Source organism: Prenolepis imparis, unplaced genomic scaffold (assembly GCF_030444845.1).
Source record: "Prenolepis imparis isolate NDT839.2.m4 unplaced genomic scaffold, iyPreImpa1.0 SCAF_9, whole genome shotgun sequence".
NCBI classification, from domain to species: Eukaryota; Metazoa; Arthropoda; class Insecta; order Hymenoptera; family Formicidae; genus Prenolepis; species Prenolepis imparis.
This window is the reverse complement of record NW_028141167.1, coordinates 12,377,175-12,390,133: the sequence shown is the minus strand read 5'-3', so window position 1 is coordinate 12,390,133 and position 12,959 is coordinate 12,377,175. Positions and strand designations below refer to the sequence as shown.

Genomic DNA, 12,959 nt, shown 5'->3' with positions numbered 1-12,959 from the left:
ATTCGATTCGCACGGCCTTTGTTTTTTAAAGGACAATATATTTACAGTATTTACATTTACATTTTTCGTACTTTCACAGTAGTTCACTCATTATTGTGCAGAGAGGTAATAACACATTTTTACGCAATTTATATACTTTTCTAATCTTTTGTTTATGTAAAAGGGAAAACTTTATCTATAATCTGCGAACAATTTGATAAAATATCAAATTATTTAATAAATAAACGACAAGAGGATTTATATAGTAAATCATAAATAGTGGATTCGAAATTCGAGTTAACCTTAAAATGAATAGTTGAAAAGTGGAATGCGAGGAACGAGAAGATTCCCATCTGCGAGAGAACGTCATAATTATTGCATATTGTAAGGGGGAAATGCGAGAAAATGTATCCCGCGAATCACAAGACTATATTCGTGTTGGATCACACTCCGTACTTCGGCATCTCCACCGAGTGCACGTTGGAGTTTGACTTTCTCAAGAGTAGAGGACAGAATTTGATTCCACTAGCACCGGTTTGCAAGTCCCTGTGGACCACCAGCGTGGAGGCCTCGTTGGAGTACTGTCGTATTGTGTGGGACCTCTTCCCCGCTGGCAAATTGGTATACTTTTAAATAAACTTTATCTTACAAGATACGCCAGCATTATTACAATGTCTTGTTTTATCGTATGTCGCTTCTTTTCAGATCAGATTTGTCGTTACTGATCGTGCCGCTTATGTTTTGAATTCATGGAGCCCATTGCAGCAGAACTTGAATCACGCAAGTGTCTTTTAAAATTTATACACATTGAATAACAAATGCTTTTATTACATGTAATTGATAACAAATATGTAACTTATTTCATCTACAGATAATGAATGGCACCGCCATTTTGGGAGTTCCAATAAAGACACCGGATCCTGGCGAGGACTATTCGGTGATACATGGTCTGCGCGTGGCGATTGAAACTCTGAATGAGTGCTCTGAGATACAGCACGAGAAAAGGACTTCTCTGAACGAGAACACTAGTAACCTGGTAAACAGGGGTAGAGTAATATGTATCACAAGCGCACGTGATAACAGCAATATGAAGAGCTTAGAGAATATATTTCTGAATGAGCTAGCACAGGAAAACAAGACTGCGCTAGCCTCGGATCAGTCAGTACTTTCTTCAGATATTCCATTAAATTATCACGCAACAATATTTTAAACATTTTGTTCACACTGATTTGCAGCCTGATACCCATTGATTATTGTCACTTGGTCATATTGAACATATATCCCAATAACATCGAATCTCAAGTCACTAGTCAAGGCCCTCGAGAGGTATGTTTTTAATTATTCATAACTATATTTTAATATTCTTGCCATCTATTTGTTAAATGTAATAATGTTCTCAATTCAATTTCTTCAATTTTTTTTAAAAAGAAAGTATTTTTGTATGATTTTAATTTAACAATTAAAAATGTTTCCTATATTAATTATGAATTTTCTGTGAATGCTATTTAATATACATATATATAGTGTGAAAAATCTGAAATTAACTTTTTTTTATAGATATCACCCTTACTGACAGTAGAAGTGCATTCGATTAAAGCCTCAGCACTTCACTCCAAATTATCGCATTTGATTTTGTCTCACTACGATCTAGCCAGTACCACAGTGACGGGTATACCTATGAAAGAGGAGCAGAACGCCAGTTCTTCAGCCAATTACGATGTCGAGATATTTCACTCTTCTGCCGCGCATACTGCAATTTTGAAAAGTTTCTCTCAATCATTGAAACTCTTTTTCACAAGTAATCTTTAAATTCGGTAATAATAATGAAATTTCTCTCTTATTACAGCAAATCCGCAAGATTCAGCGTTGATAAAAACATTCCGACGTTTTGAAGAAGGATCTGAATATGAAACTATTACTTTAAAATGGTGTACACCGCGTGGCTGTAGTGCATCAGAGATGCAGTATTGCACGGCGATGCATCGTATTACGCCGGTGGATGTCAACAGTAGACCGTCCTCATGCTTGATCAATTTCCTATTAAATGGACGCTCGGTGATGTTGGAGATGGCCAGGAAGACTGGTGGAAAGACTATCTCTCATCTATTGGCAGCACATGGCGGGGAGATTTTTATTCATACTCTATCCACTGCTCGAAGTGTACTCGAGGATCCACCATCAATTAGCGAAGGCTGCGGTGGAAGAGTTACAGATTACAGAATAACTGTAGGATATTTTTGTAATTAATAATTATTTTTAATTATTTAAAAAAATTTTGCATATACATTATCAATTAATTCTACATCAATTCTGTATAAAACATTTTGTTTTAATGTCAATTAGATTTTAAATCAAATCTAATTGAATTTTTTCAATAGAGAGAAATAATATTTTCTTCTTTTTTATTATATCTGACTTGGAAATATTTTTGTTACAGGATTTCGGCTTTCTTATGCGAAATAACATATTAGCACCACTTAAACGTATTTCCAATTCTAATGATGAAGATCTAGTAGAAAAAATGAGATCAAGATTGGAACGTCATACTAAGTATTGGCCAATGACTATTTCCAGCACTCTCATGTTTAACTTAAAACAGGTTTGTATTAAGAAAGTTATCGCGTTTCCAAGGAGAGTTAAGCACACAATTTTTATTTTTATAATAATTATTAAGGTAATAAATTAAGATAATCAAAATTAAATTTTAATATATTCTGAGTTAATCTTAAAATATTCTCCAATAATTTTTAATTTGTCTTAATATAATATAGAAAATTTAAATTATTTTAGAATCTTTAGAATGTTATTAAAATATTCTGGAGATATAGATCTCGAGTATTAAAATCTTTTTAAAGAAAAAGTTTTTTGAAGAATATATTTTGGAGAGAGAATTATTATTAATACTAAGCATCTTTAAATTCTTTGCACAGGTGATAGATCCTCTCTCGGAATTAATGGTGAAGGAGGAGCTAAGTACGGAGGAAGTGTTACAGTGCAAACAAATAATCTTTAGTATACTCGGGTTGGAAACGAAACACGAGGCGTTGCCGCTACCAAACATCGGCGGAGGTCGTGGCGGAAAAGGAGTACGCAGGGAAGAACATTATCGTTTGCTATGGGACGAGATGGAAACGTTTCTTAAACATCACGCGAACAACTCGGCTGCGCATACCGAAGTGCTGAACTGTCTATTAGAGATCAGGAATAAAGATGACAAGGACAAGGTAGAGCTTGATCAGGCTCTGCGCGAATTAGACAGGTAATTAAACGAAAATATCAAATATAAAAGATTCGCGATTTATAAATTTATTTATTATTTTGAGATTAATTAAAATTCTTTTATTATCACGAAATGCTTAATTTTTATATTCTTTTACATTCTTAATTTATTTTTTAATTTTTATTTAATGTTTATTGTAATGTGAATATTCATTTTATTGCAGTTATATATTTTAGAAAGAAGAAATATTGTAGAATACTAAATCTCGCATATACATATATATACTGCATTGTAATTGATGTTATTCTCTTAATATGTTATTATAAGAATCATATTTATAAAATTATATATTAATGTATAATGCATAATTTTATTTGTTTAGAAAAGATTAGCAAAAATTAGAAAAAGGATTAATTTATCATTGTGATTTTATTGTACTAAAATTTAGTGCAAGTTTTTGTTTCATTGTAAATGAATTGAATAGTATATAAATAAATGAGAACTCATTTGTGTCACAATATACATAGAATAGCAAGACGAACAAATAACATTTGTATTTAAAAATAATAGAAAATTGGAAAGTTTGAGTATCTAGAGATCTAATCAAAAGATAAGATCTAGGAAAAGAGATTAATTTAAAAAAAGTAATATGAGAGAGATTTGATTTAAAAGTGCAAATATCTAAAAGTATTTTAAAGATATAATTCTAAAGGGGAGAAGAATTTAAAGAATTAGTAATCTACAAGTCTAAAGATCGAATTTTTTTTAGCTTTGGTAAAGAAGACGGAACTGCTCGAGTTAGTGTAATCAGAGCAACGACAGACTCGCCGATGTCGCCGCCGGCGAGTGTGTCGATACCTCTGAACAAGCAATTACACAAGGCCAATGCTGGATCGAAGAGCCTCTTGGATATTTGGCTGCAGCGTAGCGCTCCGAAGGATAGAAAACCCGACTTTCACGGTAGAATAAACAGCGATGGTCTTAAGGCGAAGCTGTATCCAAATTTGAAGGACACGGGAAGAGAACCCAGAGAAACCATTCTGGAAGGATAATGTGTGAACAAGGATTTTTAAAGAAGGCGGAGTGCATCCTGCAAAGACGCCGTATATGACGTAAATATAACTGATGTAGATATATTAAATACATATTGGTTTATCGAACGGTATTATTCGTGATTGTATAAAATAAGTTTGATAAGTTAGAATTATGACAATCGCATTTGGAATATTAAAAGCAATTATATATTTCTTATATTAAAAACAAGTATACATGTTTTTAATTTTAATAGTTTATATTATCTATAGAGAGAGAATCATGAAATACATATATATTTTTCTGTATCTTTAAATTTATAATTTTATGGATTTATGAGAAATATTTTGTAGTTTTTTTAGATGTAGTAATTGTGATGAAAGATATAAATATTTCATGATTCCGTGGAATGATGATATTCATTTAAAAAATGAATTGACATTTTCATAAATTAAATCGATCTTAGAATTTTTAAGTTTTGCAAAAATAAAGTTCTAAATGAAAAAAAAGAAAGTTACTAGAATTTATAGAGGATATAGAGTAGGATGTAAAAAGATCTTAAAAAGTTAGGATCTAGAATATAATACTACTTGGAATATAAAAAATTCTAATAAGAATCAATCTACAATCTATCAAGAACTTTATTTATAGTATCATAAATGGAAAATCTCTAAGGAATTAAAATTAATTCGCGCAAGAATTGAACAGATTTAATAAGAGTTAAGAATATAAAACTAGAATTAAGAAGAGAAAATATTTATTAGAAATTAGAACTCTGGAAGAATATACAAAAGACACTATGATACAGTGTCTTATAATTATAATATGTGATACTATAATACAGTGTCTTCATAAGCTAAGAAAAATTCAAGAATTCAGCCGGGATGCGAGAAGTATAACGCCGAGACAAAACTAGGATACAAGGATATACGATTATCCGAGATTACTATCAGGCAGCTCGACACCGTGCGAAGATCCATCTGCCTACAAGAGTACGCGGAACGAAAGTGTATCAGTGGTACAACACCATTCCAGCTCCCACCTCTTTTCTTCCGCCGTCCTGCCACCGACCGCATCCCTCTCTCTCTCTCCACCCCTCCGGCTGTTTTATAGTCGACACGTCTGCCGAGTGTCTGAGCCGTCTAAGCGATACATCGACCTCTGTCGAATCTATAGTTCACTTCGGCCCCCGCCGTGCTAATCGATGAATGTGGGAGGACATCAAAACGAGAAAGGAGGGACTCGACCGCGTGTATCGCAATGTAACGCAGTGTGCACGATCTCTCTCTCTCTCTCTCTCTCTCTCTCTCTCTCTCTCTCTCTCTCTCTCTCTCTCTCTCAATTTGGGAGAGAGGTAGACAATGAGAGAGAAAGAGAGGAGATACACAGAGACTAAAGGAAACCCGTAGTACAGGGTGACCATTAGGAAGTTATTGAAACTAAACTGATGAATTGTAGGTATATGATCCTAGTTGATGGAACTCTTATCAGGATGGGAGGAAAGATATAACGATTTATCCGAGGATTTGCAAGTTCACAAAATGATAGAAGCATCTAAATTGAAGATTGAAGAACTTGAAGCGGAAGAGAAGATACCGGAGAAATAAACGTGAGGATTAAGAAGATACTATAAATTGAAGATCTCCTGATGTAGCTTCTCTGGTCCAGCCGCTCGACAAAATCTCAATTGTCCTAGACTCTTCGAAAGATCCATCCAAATTTATTCACATTTATCTGCCCCTCTGAAGAGAAATGCAGCTTGGAAGAAAATTACGTGACAATCAAATCGATCTATTTCGAGCGAGGCCATTACTTATGCTGCACCTTATATAATGCAAGCTGCTAAAAGAGAGAGACGGGACGGTGGCAAGGAAGGCGAGAGGATTACGAGGAAGAGGTGGAGAGAAGGACGAAGAAGAGGAGGGTTGCGGAAGGGGACCAGTGAGTACAAGTGCATGACGTAACGGTTCATTCATCCCGAGACAGGCGATAGAGGATATCCCGGTCAATGGTATACTTATGCATGTAAACGCGCGCACACGTGTGACGTACGTAAGTATGAGTATGCAGCATGCACATGTCCGTCGTTCACTTCTTTTTTTTTTTTTTTTTTTGTGCCGGACGTACGCACGTGCATGCGTGCATACAGAGATGCGGAGCAACACGTGACAGAGAATGTAGAAATAGAATGTTCATCTGGGTTTTTTCGTATTCTTCTCACGTTAGAGAATCTGTTGTCTCACGCTTGATCACTTAATTGCGATATTTAGTATCTTTATCATCCTTGCAATCAATGTTCCGGTCATTAAATATATCTTATGCTTGTCGATGAATTTATACATCTAATTTATCAATTACATATTGCTTGTATTATAATATATAATTAGATATTATTACTATAATAAGATTTATATATATTTTTGCCTCTTAAACATTTTGTATTTATATACATTTCGAGAGTTTATTTAGGGTAGATTGGAATCAACTAACGATTTCAGCAAAATTGTTGAACTTTATTAGAAAAATATATTGCAGTTCCAGATATTTTTTTACGATGAATATGAAGTATTGCAAATTTAATTTTTATTGGCATAGCTACTAATTATCACGAGTATTACAATTATTCCTCGTTCAACTTGTAATTTCAAGCTTCGTTATTAAATTTAAAGTTTTAGAGATATAGATATATTAACTTCTCAAAATCTCTTTCAAGCAGTTTAACAACATCCTTGTTTTTATATATAATTGTTAACAAGATCGTTATATCTTATTTTTTCTTTTTATGTCATAAAATAACATTACGTTTTTTCTATCAACAACCCAGTATGTGATAAAAAAATGCGCTAAGTTAAGAAAAATATGGTACAAACCATCACAATAATAAAGAGTAATGATATTTCACGATTAATAGTATTTATATCAGAAAATTTCTCTAACACATTTTATTGAAGAAGAAATATAGGTCTCTCGCTATATAATAATTAAGATTAGATATAATTTTCACTATATATACATATAATCTGCTTTTTCATCGATATAAAAATTATATTTGACAGGCATAAATGTATTAATAATGACTGGATGAATTGCGATGAAATTCTGAAATTCTAGTTTTAACTCTTCGTTAAACGTCCAAATCGATGATCGGCGTTATATATAATCGAATCCACATTGTCCAGGGAGCTGCATGAAGCATATATGTATGTATATTATATATATATATATAACGCGATCAATATCAATGAAGTGCGATAATACGCTCCTACGCAATTATTTATAGCGCCGTCAATATTTTACGCCGTAAATGTTACATGCGGTACATAATAGTAGCGGCGGATACTGAATATGTTAAATAGATGTATTAATTGTGTTCCCGATAACGCGGCGCATGGCAGCAGGGGCAACTGTATCGGCAAGATACGGGAGTGTGCGGCGTTTATATAATTGAAACTCGCGAGTATAGCTGGTACATATCGATCGCGGCCTCCGAGAGGGTCACTGAACGAAACGCGAAACGAGGAAACGAACCCGGCACAGGGCGAGCACACAGCGGCGTCCTTCTGCGCTAAATATAATTATAGATGTAGGAATTTTACAGACGAGAATCTCCCATTGAACGCCGATTATGATAACAAGATGAATTGATTGGTTAAACAATTTTGATTTGGATTTTATAAAATGCGAAAAAAGGTATATATATCGTTGCTCTAGATATATATTTTCTCTCTTCACTTTTAGGGATTAATTTATTCTTAATTCATTCAATTATGTCTTATCTATATATTTGAGAAGAAACGATATTTTTTGTCAATCCAGAATTAATTGATTGAGATTTTTATCTTTCATGTACATCTTTCAGATATGAGATTTGATGATTTGAACACAAATCAATAATAGCACATTCCTTGAAATATATCTTTTCTATGCTCTCGTACAATTTTATTTTATATATAAAATTTAACTGTTTTAGATAGAAGATACTACTATTAAATAGATAATATACATCTCTCAAAATATTAATTCTTATTTATTTTAAATCTGGAAATATATTTTTGAATATGAAGCTATTTCTCGATTAATTTGCAGCTTCAGCTCAAAGAAACCTTTGCACACCTCGACGGAAGCAGAAGCTCTCAGGCTTGAATTTTTCAGGGTATTCCGTAGGGTCCCATTGAAGACTTGGCGGCAGCATGGAACCCGTTTCCCCTTCGTGTAGGGCTGCCGCCCTTCAAGGCTTACGGTCCGACCGGCTCTTTGTCGTCCCTTTGAGCGACGTCCCTGCAGGATGTACATACGAAGCACTAAAGCGAAGCCCAGGGACGTATTGCATGGGGAAATATACAGTATCCCAGATTTTTTTAAAAGGTAGAGCTACATTATGATTTACGAAACTATCGATACGCGAAAAGAGCGATTAAGATCAAGAGAACGCGCTATATAAATTTCGTGTCAATATAAAAACGATATATTTGTGTAATAGAGTATGATAAAGTAACGAGAAAAAGTAACTTTACATTCAATAAATATGTCGAATTTTTTATCTTTATAAAAAGTGAAGATTATTACATATTTGTAAGAGCAATCAGTGATAATTCTGTATCAAGCGGTAAAGTTTAAAGAATTGTGAAAAAGAAATGTTGCTCGTGTACTTAGGAAAAATTAAATCAAATTAGATTTACTAAACATAAAAATTATATGTAGATTTCCTTTGTTCCACTTTGTTAAAAGTTTTAATTAACATATTCTCTTGAAACTTTTCAAAAGTAAAATAACTTTATCATTAATTTATCATTAAATTAAGTTTTGGACCAGTATAAAAATTAAAAATCTAGTAAAATCGAGATTTCGAAATTAAACAAATTATTGTTATTCCTTTTACATTTCGAAAGAGCATACTTATATTTTTATAATAACAATTCAAAGAATACTTCATATTTTTCTGCTAAAGAAATGGATTCGAGAAAAGTTAAAAATGTTCGAAATATAATTTAAGAGTGTTTCGAGATTTTCAATGGCTTCCCTCTTTTTCTTTTGTAACATTTTTTTCACAATTTTCCTATATTTCTTTGTAACATCTTTACGCAACTTTCAGATTTCCAACATCTTCTTTTGAAGTTTGGGAACTACGAAATACGACTTCAAAATACCTGCGATCAGGAGACATAGAAGAAATTTTTGAAAAAAGAAAATCCCTGAATTTCTACGTAAAATTGGCGGAACCAAATGTCTTGGAAAATAGCACCACGAAGCCGTCCGTTACTGCGCCGTAGGGACAGCTGCTTGTAGCAGGACGATTTTCAAAGGGCGACTTCTAATGAGCTTTTGCTACCCCAGCGAAGGGTCCGGGAATACCGCTGGGAGATTATGTTCCGTGCTCCATCCCTTTTCCGTCCTTAGTCCCTGGCTCTTCTATCTCGGCTCCGTTTCCACCTTCGGGGAAAATATGGCATATCGCCAGGTAAGAAAGTATCCGCTCGACGTTGAAGCGATTAGATTTCTACCTTGCACCGGGTATTTCGAAATTTCTCAAATACCAAATACGTTTTAAAATTACTGCGTACTAGTACTAATTTTCAAAATCGATTTATAGAACTCGGCAACATTTTCAACATTGAAGTGTATACGAAATTTAAAATGCGATGAAATTTTACATCTCTGAGAAAAAGATCAATGCACACACAGACTCATTTTTTAAAAATATAACTAGTACAAATAAATATAGATTATTCAATCAAGTTGAAACTACTTATATGTAAAACGACATAGACGTTTGATTTCTTTTATATTTAAATTATATATATATAATATTTTTTATATTTATATGTATATATATATTTTAATATTATATCATGTATAATCACCTCTGGAATTTGGCGAAATTCTCATTACAATCACACATTCCGAACTTATTTGCTTCATTTTATTGCGATGTATAAATACCTACATAAATACTATTTAATTTTAGAGCATATCAAAAATCCATCTCGGTCTACTGATCGATTTGCACGAGTTCTACTCCATCCATCTAATTCCTCCGACTTATAAATGATGCGGAGATATGATGAAAGACACTACTATGACGAACCTAGAAGCAATGTCATATGGTAAACACCATGATAACGCTACCACCGCGTGGATCACGTGCTCGTGTCGTCGTCGAGTATTACGTCATCATGTCTTCACCGACACTGCCATCCACACAATCGCACTTCTCTTGCGACCTTGTGTTTTGTATATATCATCCTCTCGCTGCCTGCCCTCCTCTCTCTCTCTCTCTCTCTCTCTCTCTCTCTTTCTCTATCTCCTCCTGGATTCCCCCTTTCCTCACCTTCCGAGAATATCCCTCGCCTGGACCCCTTCGCCCCCTCATGCTGCATCGGTGTCACGTGTGGTGCGGATAGGAGAAAGGGAGCGAAAAGGGGAATAGGAGGATGATGACGGCGAGGGGTAACGGGGGGTCGGGGAGGAACAGGGGGACGAAGGGTGGTTTAAACGGGTGAACACGTCGCAACTAAGGTCGCGGCGGACGTTACTAGGTCACTGGAGTGACCGCGATGCATTGCACTCGCTTTTGCCCCCCTCTTCCCCCCATCGGCACCCTATCTCTCTCCTGGCCTGGTTCTCCTGGTGCCCTTTCTTCGATTGTGCTTTACCTTCGTTCAGAATCTGCAACTGAGGACAGAATAAGCGGATTGAACGTGGGTGGATATAAGGAGATGATTGAAAATTTCTCTCTCTTTTTGTTTTTGTCTCTTTTTACGCAAAATGTTTATATTACAAACATATGATCTTGTCAAGTCTTCAATTTCTCGAGTTTTATATCTATATGAACGTATCTTTGTGGAAGATTCTCTCTGTAGTTTGCTTAAGGGAGGTCAGTATTGACTGTATAGAGTATCATATTTTTATCGTGTTATCTTTTAATTGACGAATTTTTTTTTCTTGGTCAGTTCGCAGTTTCGTATATTTAAATTTAATGAAAGATTCTTTTAATTTAAGATACATGTTTTCTTAATTCTACTTTCGAGCAATATTCTAAATGTCACAAGACTGCAATTTTCTATATGTTATGTCTCTTTGTACAACTAAATCAAAAATTGTATTAAAATCAATCAAAATTTCATTAAAATCCATTTGAAAAAAATATTAAATAAAAATATTAGCCTGTCCTTGACTATCTTATTTTGCAATAAATTCTTTTCTACAACTCACAATTCCAAGGCAATCGGTACCTCATCTCCGAGGAAAAAAAAAGCGAATGCAAACCCTCGTGTGAGAATCTCTCATTAAAATTAAAGAGTTACGAGTTATGCGAAACGCGCCTGGTATATCTCTTACAACTCTCGAATTCCATCATCTCCGAACTTCCTTGCGTGCTTCTCAAATTCTTAGATCGATCCTCGAGGATTGTATGATTGATATGGTCGCGAATCCTTGCATCTCGGAATTCTTCGATCGTGATCAAAAGTGGATTTTGCAAATCGCATTGAAAATCCTGTGGATGACGTCGCTGCGAAATCAGAACGAGTTTTTTTTTTTTTTTCTTCGACCAGGAGAGTCCGGCATGCCTATAAGCCCGAGTTCTTGCAGACTTCTCGCTTCGCTTTTCGTCGCAAACCGGTTTCAACGATTTCAGTACCGGCTGAAAAACCGGACCCTGAGGAGGAACGCGCGCATGTAAATCGCGTGGTCTCAAAAACACGTAGTCGGAATTAACAATAGGCCGGCATAGACAATGGAATTTAATAAATGCTCTCATTTCCTGTTCCTCTGTGCGACTAAGATTCCAATTTTGCGTCCAAAACAATTGTTTGTTTTGAAACAACGTGAAATATATACTACAAAAAATGTGTGTTAAGTCTATAAATATCTAAATATCGCACATATTTCTCTCTGTCCTTACATTTACCCAAATACTGCTATTTTCGAACGAAATATTTGCTTTGAACACTTAATGAATGCGAGTCTAAAGGGCAAAAGTGGATTAACAATAAATGCGATTAAGTTCGAAAATGGATAAAGTGTAATCTGGCATATTTTACGAGATTTAGAGTTTAATATCATTTAAATTATAAATCTTATTTAATTCGGATTATACAATTTGTTTGACTTTTTCATTAATCTAAATTATATATATTTTATAAAGAATATAAAATTAATTTTGTATGCAAAACTAGAAATTAAGAGTATTGGAGTTTGTTATTTTGCAAAAATTGATTTTTTTTCACTTTACATTTAAACTCTTCATGTATATGTTTGCAAGGATTTAAAGAGATTCATAAATATCTGCTTATTTTATTTAATAAAGGGTTAATAAAGAAAACCTATATATTATTAATTAAATGTTAACTCTCTTCTATAGACTTGATTCTACTTTCATAATCGTATATTAGAGATTTAGTTTTACATCGGCTAGTGCAGGACTGTGTGGGCAAGCAATAATAATTTTTATACCAAAGAGAAAGTATCTCTTATTTAATGGTATACATGCGAATACAAGTGAGAAAAAAAAAACAAAAGTACCGTATCGATATGAGTCAACAAGCTGCAAAGTGTCATTATTGCCGCGCTCGAGCCTACGAAGGTCAACGATATAATGTAACTTTACAATGCCCGTTTACCTGCTTCTCTTCCGGTGATTCATCTCTGTTCTCTTCTACTACATTGCATTTGATGTCTTTTATTTTATTTTATTTACAACTTGATCGATGTTTTTATATCCTTAAGT

At 34.1% G+C, this 12,959-nt stretch overlaps 2 protein-coding genes across 4 annotated transcripts; one reads left to right on the top strand and one right to left on the bottom strand.

The window, feature by feature from the left end:
- The first annotated feature begins 63 nt into the window (after nt 1-63).
- Asun (integrator complex subunit 13 asun) lies at nt 64-9,459 on the top strand. 3 transcript variants are annotated; one of them, XR_014426098.1, is made up of 11 exons: nt 64-600; nt 685-759; nt 851-1,137; nt 1,215-1,305; nt 1,537-1,744; nt 1,826-2,205; nt 2,417-2,578; nt 2,910-3,238; nt 3,969-4,311; nt 8,384-8,596; nt 9,324-9,459. XR_014426098.1 is itself a non-coding variant. In XM_083046664.1 (9 exons), exons 1-9 carry the CDS (start codon nt 385-387, stop codon nt 4,249-4,251), a joined length of 2,031 nt encoding a protein of 676 aa, XP_082902790.1. In that variant the 5' UTR covers nt 64-384; the 3' UTR covers nt 4,252-4,529. The 3 variants fall into 3 exon arrangements, 1 of the variants encoding a protein (XP_082902790.1); XR_014426099.1 differs by lacking the exons at nt 8,384-8,596; nt 9,324-9,459 and adding an exon at nt 8,318-8,340; XM_083046664.1 differs by lacking the exons at nt 8,384-8,596; nt 9,324-9,459 and having other exon boundaries at nt 3,969-4,529.
- A 1,357-nt stretch (nt 9,460-10,816) lies between these two features.
- LOC145940967 (uncharacterized) lies at nt 10,817-11,990 on the bottom strand. The gene is made up of 2 exons (XM_083046672.1): nt 11,570-11,990; nt 10,817-10,903 (listed from the first exon to the last, which is right to left on the bottom strand). Exons 1-2 carry the CDS (start codon nt 11,988-11,990, stop codon nt 10,881-10,883), a joined length of 444 nt encoding a protein of 147 aa, XP_082902798.1. The 3' UTR covers nt 10,817-10,880.
- Between the last annotated feature and the right edge of the window lie 969 nt (nt 11,991-12,959).

Coding starts and splice junctions, on each gene's coding strand:
- Asun (XM_083046664.1), top strand. CDS start 385: ATGTATCCCGCGAATCACAAGACTATATTCGTGTTGGATCACACTCCG. Junction 601..684: donor TCTTCCCCGCTGGCAAATTG/GTATACTTTTAA, acceptor GCTTCTTTTCAG/ATCAGATTTGTCGTTACTGA. Junction 2,579..2,909: donor TCATGTTTAACTTAAAACAG/GTTTGTATTAAG, acceptor TTCTTTGCACAG/GTGATAGATCCTCTCTCGGA.
- LOC145940967 (XM_083046672.1), bottom strand. CDS start 11,990: ATGAGAGCATTTATTAAATTCCATTGTCTATGCCGGCCTATTGTTAAT. Junction 10,904..11,569: donor GATGATGGAATTCGAGAGTT/GTAAGAGATATA, acceptor TTCTGTCCTCAG/TTGCAGATTCTGAACGAAGG.